This window comes from Protomyctophum bolini (assembly GCF_963924005.1).
Source record: "Protomyctophum bolini genome assembly, chromosome: 11".
Taxonomy (NCBI): Eukaryota; Metazoa; Chordata; class Actinopteri; order Myctophiformes; family Myctophidae; genus Protomyctophum; species Protomyctophum bolini.
Genome location: NC_137872.1, coordinates 109530 through 119361, shown reverse-complemented (window position 1 = coordinate 119361; position 9832 = coordinate 109530). Strand labels below are relative to the sequence as shown.

At 48.4% G+C, this 9832-nt stretch overlaps 1 protein-coding gene across 1 annotated transcript; it reads right to left on the bottom strand.

Annotated features, from left to right (window-relative positions):
* Positions 1-1170: 1170 nt before the first annotated feature.
* Positions 1171-3348, bottom strand: LOC308323689 (SEC14-like protein 1; the record flags this gene model as incomplete). Its single annotated transcript, XM_080775473.1, has 1 exon — positions 1171-3348. The coding sequence occupies one exon, from the start codon at positions 3346-3348 to the stop codon at positions 1171-1173; it is 2178 nt and encodes a 725-aa protein (XP_080631599.1).
* Between the last annotated feature and the right edge of the window lie 6484 nt (positions 3349-9832).

The window sequence follows — 9832 nt, the reverse complement described above, 5'->3', positions numbered from 1 at the left end:
TAAAAATCAAACACAGCTGCAGTTTAATTTCAGTTCAATGTTAAACTGGGCACATTTTTTGTTCAGCGTGAAACTGTATGCAGCCGATGGTCAAGTTGAGCTATTAAATTAAACTTAGATGTTTCAAAATATTTCAACAAAAGTTAAAATATTCACATTAACCCATTCTGACCTGAGATCAGATTCAAAAAATGTTTTCTACATCCTGACAGTTTTCTGAAAAAGCTATGTTTCTATGTCGGTCGTTCTTCGATTTCTCAAAAATAGCAGACCTACAAGCTCGTAGCGCAGATCTATTTTTCAATAGCTAAAGCATAGCATAATGCTAACACGAAAAGGGGTTCCCGCCCAAAATGGGTTAAATAACAACAGCAGCAACAAAAATATGAAAAACGCACAATAAAACATGCATGCCTTTAGCTTCCCTCATCACTTGTTCTGCACTATGCATGGTTTGATCTGCAGCGAGGCTACAGTACACTCTCTCACAGTATCATCATAGAAGTCAGTGATATCTAGATGTGTGCCGTTTCAACTGATCTGTAAATGGTACAAATTGGATCGAAATTGAATCCTCATATTAATTAATTAATTAATTTGCCTGTTTGCCGAGGTCCTATTCAAGGCAAAAAGTCTTGCATTTACGCGACAGACGGAAGGATCCAGATGGCCCCTAAACCCTAAGGATCAAGATGGCCCCTAAACCCTAACCCTAAGGATCCAGATGGCCCCTAACCCGAACGCCTCGACACAGAGCCATGGAGAACGGGATGGTGGGTATCTCAGTCCGGGGATTTAACCCATTTAGGGCTGACGTCGAAATTGAAAAAAATGTCTTCTAAATCCTGACAGTTTTCTGAAATACCTGTTTCTGTATCAGTGGTTCTCAATATTTCATGTCAAGGACCTCCAAAATGATAGATAATTGGCCTCCGAACCCCATCTGAAAATATGTAGTTCCAGGGACCCCCCAGAAACAAAGATTTGAGTTAAAAACGTTCGTTCTGAAAAAATATATTCCAAATTTGCGTCACATTTTCACGATTTTTTCAAAAATGGCAGACCTACGAGCTCGTAGATCTGCTATCTTTCAATAGCTAAATTATAACATAATGTTTGAAACACCAAAAGGGGTTCCCGCCCAGAATGGGGTTAAGTTACCATGTCTTTCTATCCAGAATGCCTAGAACTGGACTGCGATTGGCTGGTGGGGGAGGCGGAACCCAGCTGAGAGAAGCCGCTGTGACTGGTCTCTGATTGGCTGGTGGGGGAGGCGGAACCCAGCTGAGAGAAGCCGCTGTGACTGGTCTCCAGGCTGGCTATGGAGCCCGTGAAGCGGTCGGACCACAGAACCTCCGTGTAATACATGACTTCACACTTGTTGTGCGACGACGTGCGCCGTGCGTCCGACATGTCGTCCACAACGGGGAGGCTGTTGTTGTTGTTGTTGAACTTCCACTGCAGGATGTAGAAACCGGGCCGCGTGGTGATGTGCGAGCCCTGGACGCTCTCCCCCTCCGTGCAGGCGAGCGTCGACTCCACCGCCTCGTAGTCGCGGCCCAGCGTCCAGGCCTTCTCCATGACCTGGACGTTGACGATCCCCACGGGGGGGTCGTTGCTGCTGCGTCGCGGCGGTCGGGGACAGCGCTGGGCGTGGTAGACGCTGAAGGCGACGTCCCCTTTGCACACGTCGAAGTCCCAGGTGATCACGGAGGAGGCGTCCGTGATCTCCAGCAGCAGCTCGTGCGGCGCCCCCTTGAGGACGCCGGCGGTCTGGTAGATGGTCTCGGTCCACAGTCGGCGGTCCTCCTCCAGCTCCTCGGCCGTGCGGTACATGGACCGGGGAACGCCGCCGCCCTCGGGCACGTCGCACGCGCAGTCTCCTCCCAGGAAGTCCGGCACGACCTCCCGGTCCACGTAGGACGCCAGCCCTCCGGGGCCCTGGAAGCTGTTGCCCGCGTAGATGGAGAACTTCCTGTGGGTGTTCTCGTGGATGAAGGGCCTCACCAGCGTCCAGAGGACGGGGAAGACCCGGGGAGCCCGCACGATCAGCATGCGTCCCAGCGTCTCGGGGTAGTTGGCCTCCATCACCTCGATGATCCTCAGCAGGGCTTTCACGCCGGGCCTCCACAGGTGACGCATGCTCAGGCCCTCCAGGTCCACCAGGACCGTCCAGCAGCCGACGGGTCGGCCCAACGCCCGGGTGTTCTCCTCGCAGCGCCTCAGGCCCTCCTCGCAGACGGACAGCACGTGTCGGAGCAGGGACTCCTCCCCCAGCGCGCGGACCAGCCCTTTGATGTCCACCTGCCCCAGCCTCAGGACGTACACCGGGCGGCCGTCTCCGTCGCGGTGGTGCCAGCCTCCGGGGAAGTAGTCGCGGAGGACCCGGGGCGGCGAGGTCCAGTTCTCCAGCAGGTAGTCCACCTGGTGCTGCTTCCTCCAGGTCAGAGACTGACACAGGAACTCCCGGGCCTTCTCCAGGTTGAAGTCCCTGGCCCGCAGGAAGCGCAGGATGTGCTCGTTCCTGGGGATCTTGCCCTTGTGCATCTCCTGCAGCCACTGGCGCAGTCGGATCAGACAGCTCTCCTGGAAGGGCGTCAGGTCGCCCAGGTACCGCTTGATGTAGTCCGCGTCCAGCTTGTCCTCCATCGCGCCGGCCTGGTTCCCCTTCAGGCTGTCTGCCTGGTTCCCCTTCAGGCTGTCTGATTGGCTGGCATCGGTGCGCGTGCTGCTGATAGAGAGGCTGGACAGGGCCGGGGACAGCGGCGGGGACGCCGGGGACAGCGGCGGGGACGATGACGGTGACCAGCGAGGCACGTGGCCGATGCCCTCGTCCTCCAGCTCCTTCAGGTGGAACTCCATGATGTGCTTGCCCTTGTTGATGCTGTGAGCGTACTGCTTCATGGCGATCTTCTCCACGGTGCTCTCGAAGTTGAAGAAGGAGCGGACGTCCAGGCTGGCGTTCTGCTCGAAGCACGTCCAGTCCTCGTTCTCGGGGTGCACCGAGTAGAGGCACGTCTCGGTTATGGCGCCCCGGTTGGAGAAGGACTCGTTGTGGGTCTCGATGCGCAGCGTCCTCTCCCGGCGGTCCAGCGTGTTCCTCTGGATGAAGTGGATGTAATTGATCCCCGCCACCTTCTTGAGGAGCTTGGGGATCTCGACGTCGATGGCGCAGCGGCGCTCCACCACGCTGACGGAGCCGTCCTCGTTGGACTCCTCGCTGAGGACGGCGGTCGACACCAACACGGGCATGAGGGGGCTGGTCGGGAAGCGCCGCTCGTACGCCAACATCACCAGCTCAAAGGGCAGCTTGTAAACCCGCACGGGGGACTGGTACTTCTGCACCATGGTGTGGTACTACACTGACACTACACACTACACACTGCACCCTACACCCTACACCCTACACTGTCACTACACCCTACACACTGCACACTACACACTGCACCCTACACACTACACACTACACACTACACACTACACTGTCACTACACCCGCCCAAGGTGAACGTTTCCTACCCGACCACAGTGAGGAGTTGGATGCTATGGGGAGTCAGGTGGCAGAACACTGATATAAGGTTGGTGACATCATTGCTGATGACATAGAGAAAGTCCTGCCCCCCCCCCCCCCCCCCCCCCCCACCAGGTGCTGTACAGGACCTATATATGGGCATATGGAAAAATGGGTACAGAGACTTAAAGTGAAGCACATGGAGTGGCAAAGCAACAGGCAAAGTGAGTTTAACATTGTTGCGAACGCAGTGAGCACTTACTATGAGACCTAGCAGATCATGTCTGTCTGTGTGTGTGTCTGTGTGTGTGTGTGTGTGTCCGTGTGTCCCCCCTTTGTGCCCATATATGGAGCTGAGTGATTTGTTTGTGATTGATGCAACACACTCCATATTTGGACGTATAGCTGCTTTGGGGACTCCTTATATGGTTATGGCTAAGTTAAAAACTTAACTTAAAAATAACTTAACTTAAAAAAATAATAACTTAAAAATAAATCTTAAAAAACCCAAATATGTACGAGCTGCGTTCGCTTCCCGCGTTTGCGCGTCTTACTGGTTTAATGTTGTTTAATGCCATCAGATAGGGTTTGATGATGATGTCACATGACGCATACACCCTCTATTGCATAACCGGTAGGGGAATGCTTTCCCAGCATGCATCATTCCTGACTCGCAGATGGGCAGTCCTGGACAAACCGCATGTGAATGATTCCACGTGGGCACCTCCCTCCCGTGAGTCCTTGCCGATGCATACTGTACGCCTAGTTTGAAATTGGTGTGACCATAAAGACATTCATTCATTCATCCATATATGGGCATAGCGGTCGGTTCTGTGGCTTTGGACATCTCCATCTCCATATGTCTAGATATATGGGCGTATCTATCTGCTCTGTTTATGTGTTTTTGTTTGAGTCAAAGTGACATGCCTAAATAATATGGCTTTGTTTATGGTTTCCCCGATGCCTCCACCTCAGAGCGTTCCATGAAGGACTCATCTGTAGCTCATATCCCAAATCTGGGAACAATGGTCTGCATTATATATAGGAAAAGAGCCTCTAAAGAAAGTCTGCACCCTTAGATTTATTTATTACAAACTCACGGTGGTGTGAGAGGTTGAGGGAGCAATAACAGAAGGAAAGGGAAATGTATGTTTACAAAAAAAAAAAAAATGTTTTCATTCCTTTTTACAGGTTACTAATACAGACAGTTCAGTCAACAGTTCCGTTGGAAAAGGAAATTAATAACAGAAGGAAATTAATGAACTATTTTGATTGACACATTCAAATGACAGTAAATTTAAAAGGCACCTTCTGTCCTGTATTTTATATAAATTGAACGCCACGCCACGTGTGTGTGTGTGTGTGTGTGTGGCGGGGGGGGGGGGGGGGGGGGGGGGAGAGGTCCTTCATTACTCGTAATTAAAGGGATCAGCAAGAGGTCTTCCACTCCATTAACTTCATCAGTATCTCTCTCCACCGCACGCACGCACGCACTCTCTCTTTGAGTCTGTCCATCGATAGCCAAAGATGAGGCATGCAGCTTCCTTGCACTGTGATGAATGTGTTTGTCAGTGGCTATATCCTTGCTGATCAATATGGACAGGTGCCAAATTGTTTGAGTATAATCCAAAAGACTTGCGGGTCAACTGTGTCAAAGGCTTTAGTAAGGTCAATGAAGGCTTTAGTAAGGTCAATGAAGGTGACGTAGAGGTCATAAGGTCTACATCAGTACAGGTATTTCTGTGGGAGGTGGCCATCCCCTTAGCCAGCTTGCTATACGATAGTAGCAGGTAGTCAACCTGACGTTAAAAAACATTCGCTCTGAAAGAATATATATATTCAAAGACTTGCGCCACATTTTCTCGATGTTTCAAACACAGCAGATCTACAAGCTCGCTATGAGCTTGTAGATCTGCTATTTTTCAATAACTAAAGTAGCCTATATAACATACTGCTTAAAACACCAAATGGGGTTCCCGTCCAGAATGGGATAAGACGGGGTTTGTACATGACTGCTGTTTTTCTTTATAAGACCAGTAAGACGCGCAAACGCGGGAAGCGAACGCAGCTCGTACATATTTGGGTTTTTTTAAGATTTATTTTTAAGTTATTATTTTTTTAAGTTAAGTTTTTAAGTTTTAACTTAGCCATAACCATATAAGGAGTCCCCAAAGCAGCTATACGTCCAAATATGGAGTGTGTTGCATAAATCACAAACAAATCACTCAGCTCCATATATGGGCACAAAGGTGGGACACACACACAGACACACACACACAAACACACACACACAGACAGACATGATCTGCTAGGTCTCATAGTAAGTGCTCACTGCATTCGCAGAAAGAAAAATCAGTAATTTGTGTATGTAGGAATAAGCTGTATGCAGTAAATACTTTATTTTGGGAAGTGGGCAATTGCAATGATTGCAGGCTGGGGGGGGTGGATGGCTAGGGGGAGGTTCTATTGGAAAGGAATAGCTTGGAGCAGAGCTTATTTATACAAATAAGAAAATAAAAAACTGAAATAATGAATGTGAACTAGTTTTGGGGACTGAAGAACTTTCATCCATTCCTTTTAATCCGTGTAAGATGAACGTTTCGGCTATAGCGTCTTGTGAAGTGTGAACTTGCATAATAACACTGGTTGCATGTTTTTAATTTCCCGGTGACAGGATTTCTGATTACTCGGTTCAAGAGCTTAGCATCGGTGCTTAATTGGCCACGAGGACGACCTTATTAGAATGACTGAGTGATTCCAGATAGGAGGAACATTGAGGGACTCATAGAAGGCATCTTTGATGTTGCTATTGGCATTCAAGGTCGGGCCATATAGGCACTTAACCCATTTTGGACTGAGGTCGATTAAAAAAGTAAATAGTTTTCTGAAAAACCCTCTGTTTCCGTGTCAGTTGTGTTCAACCTTTTTCATGTCAAGGACCCCCAGAATTATCTCTATTGGGCCACGGACCCCCATCTCAAAATATGAGATCCCCCCCAGAAGCCAATATTTTAGTTAAAAATGTTCGCTCGGAAATATAAATTCAAAGATTTGCACCACATTTTTACGACTTTTCAAAAAACAGCAGACCTACAAGCTCGTAGCGCGCCACTCGGTGGCGCGCTACGAGCTTGTAGATCTGCTATTTTTCAATAGCTAAAGCATAACATAATGCTATAAACACCAAGAGGGGTTCTCGCCCAAAATGGGTTAACAGAGTAGCAAGGTCTCAAACCTGCACTCATAACCATCAAAGCATGCACGTGCGCACAGTCGTGCGCACGCACGCACACACACACGCACGCAGAATGTGTGCAACATGGCCTGTGGGCAAAGGGACACCGTCACTCCCTTCATCTGAAGTGATTCTTTGCTCAAATGTGAATCTCCATTTTTTCCTCCACAAGAATTTGGCCAAGACTGTAATAATAATAATTTCTTTCCACACGATATCTCGTGGACGGCTTGGAATGAGCTCAGGTCTCTCTCGTCTCTCGTAGCATAAACAAACATAAGAGAAACTAAAATACATTAGACAGCCCAACTAGTGCTGCACGATTCCTGCTCAAATTTAAAGAAATGAGATCGCATATACTGTAGGTGTCTGAATCTAGATCTATTATTTTTGTTGATTAATTGTGCAACACTATAGTGTAGTCCTGGTTCACATGCACTTACAGTAGGCAGGAGTATTAAACTATGAGGAGGTACAGTAGAGGACTCCCTGCTGTGCTCTCAGCGGGCCTGGACTCTGCGCCATGTTGAGGATGACGTCGGCCTGCTATGTGACCATATGGAGACGAGACAGAGTGTTCCGTACCGAGGTCGCTCTTTGGGCAAAAGGCCAACAGAACTCAGGTCAGCACCTGAAAACATTCTCCTGGACGGACACGACGACGGGACTCACTGTGCTAGAAGGAGTCAACGACTCCTCGTCAAACTCGTCAGAGGAAGACCTCAAAATGAGGAGGTGTTTGCATGGAGGGCCTCCATCGTTCAACAGGCTCCCCAGACATATAAACAAGCTATCCTCCTTCTTCTCTATGACTGTAGAGTCCGTTCTCCTTATATGGACGTCACGCTGAACCCTGAAACAGTCCCTGTCGTTTTTGACTGATCACCCTCGTCTAAAATCTGAATGTAGTATGTATAATTAACTGCACTTAGGCTGATGTCATAGTGCCTTTGACACTACGCATTGCTGCTGGTCACAGGAGGTCACAAGGTCACGAGAGGCTGGAAACACTACTGGAGGGCGACCTAGAGACAGGCCTGTCACAATTATTACATGATCGCCTAATCGCAATTCTTTGAGATAATCACAATGATTTAGCATAATTGTCATATTTCGTGACATGTTGTTAGCTCAGCTAGATCAGCTATTTCTGCTATTTTTACATGATTTACATGAAGTATAAATGATTAAATAAGTCTATGTTTCTATATGAATGGTCAACTTGTGTAATGGTGACAGCCCTACATACTGTATAGAGGGACGCTACAGTGAGAGATGAGGTTCTGAGGTCTGACACAAAGCAGCCGACTCTGGTGTGTGTTTTCAGTATTCTGGCTGACCCACTGTATACACCTCTATGTGCTTACAGCCCATCCATCTACAGTAAGGATCACCAACCCTCCCTCCAAATAAAGCAATCGTCTCTTATTTGGGAAACGAAGGGACACAATCGACCGGTGACACACATCTTACAAGTTCACACTGCGCATGCACACTTAAAACAAGTTCACACTGCGCATGCACACTTAAAACAAGTTCACACTGCGCATGCACACTTAAAACAAGTTCACACTGCGCATGCACACTTAAAACAAGTTCACACTGCGCATGCACACTTAAAACAAGTTCACACTGCGCATGCACACTTAAAACAAGTTCACACAGTGCATGCACACTTAAAACAAGTTCACACTGCGCATGCACACTTAAAACAAGTTCACACTGCGCATGCACACTTAAAGTTCACACTGCGCATGCACACTTAAAACAAGTTCACACTGCGCATGCACACTTAAAACAAGTTCACACTGCGCATGCACACTTAAAACAAGTTCACACTGCGCATGCACACTTAAAACAAGTTCACACTGCGCATGCACACTTAAAACAAGTTCACACTGCGCATGCACACTTAAAACAAGTTCACACTGCGCATGCACACTTAAAACAAGTTCACACAGTGCATGCACACTTAAAACAAGTTCACACTGCGCATGCACACTTAAAACAAGTTCACACTGCGCATGCACACTTAAAACAAGTTCACACTGCGCATGCACACTTCAAGTTCACACTGCGCATGCACACTTAAAACAAGTTCACACTGCGCATGCACACTTAAAACAAGTTCACACTGCGCATGCACACTTAAAACAAGTTCACACTGCGCATGCACACTTAAAACAAGTTCACACAGTGCATGCACACTTAAAACAAGTTCACACTGCGCATGCACACTTAAAACAAGTTCACACTGCACATGCACACTTAAAACAAGTTCACACTGCACATGCACACTTAAAGCCTCCAGACTTGTTAAACTGCAGTCTTTATAATCCCACAAATTTAACACAGAATGATGTAATCTGTCCACATGTGAATTTCATGCTATCTCAATATCACAGCCAGTCCCCCTCATCCTCATTGTGCTCTACCGCCCTCCAGGAACTCTCGGGAACTTCCTGGAAGAACTAGACTCTCTGATGAGCTCGTTTCCGGAAGATGGCACCCCTCTGATTCTACTGGGTGACTTCAACCTTCCTACCGCAGAGAAGTATCTTCCCGTTACATCCCTTCTGGCCTCATTTGACCTCTCCCTATCTCCCTCCCCTCCCACTCACAAGGCTGGTAATGTTTTGGACCTTGTGTTCTCCAGAGCCTGCTCTCCCTCCACACTCTCTGTTACCCCCTTAATTAGGTCTGACCACCACTTCATAACCTTCTCCCTCTCTCTCTCCACCCTCCCGCCTAAACCTGTTAACCCTCCGAACGTCACCTCCCGACGCAATCTCAAGTCCCTAAACCCCTCCTCCCTCTCATCCTCTATTCTCTCCTCTCTACCCTCCCTGGAGTCCTTCCTCTCCCTCTCACCTGACACTGCAACCTCATCCTTCCTCTCCTCTATCTCATCTGCATTCGACCAACACTGCCCGCTCTCATCCAGGCCAGCTCGCTCATGTCCACCGGCTCCCTGGCTATCTGAAACTCTCAGATCTGAACGAACACCTCTAAGGGCAGCCGAAAGAAAGTGGCACAAGACAAAGCTACCAGATGACCTTTCCCACTTTCACTCACTCCTCTCTGCCT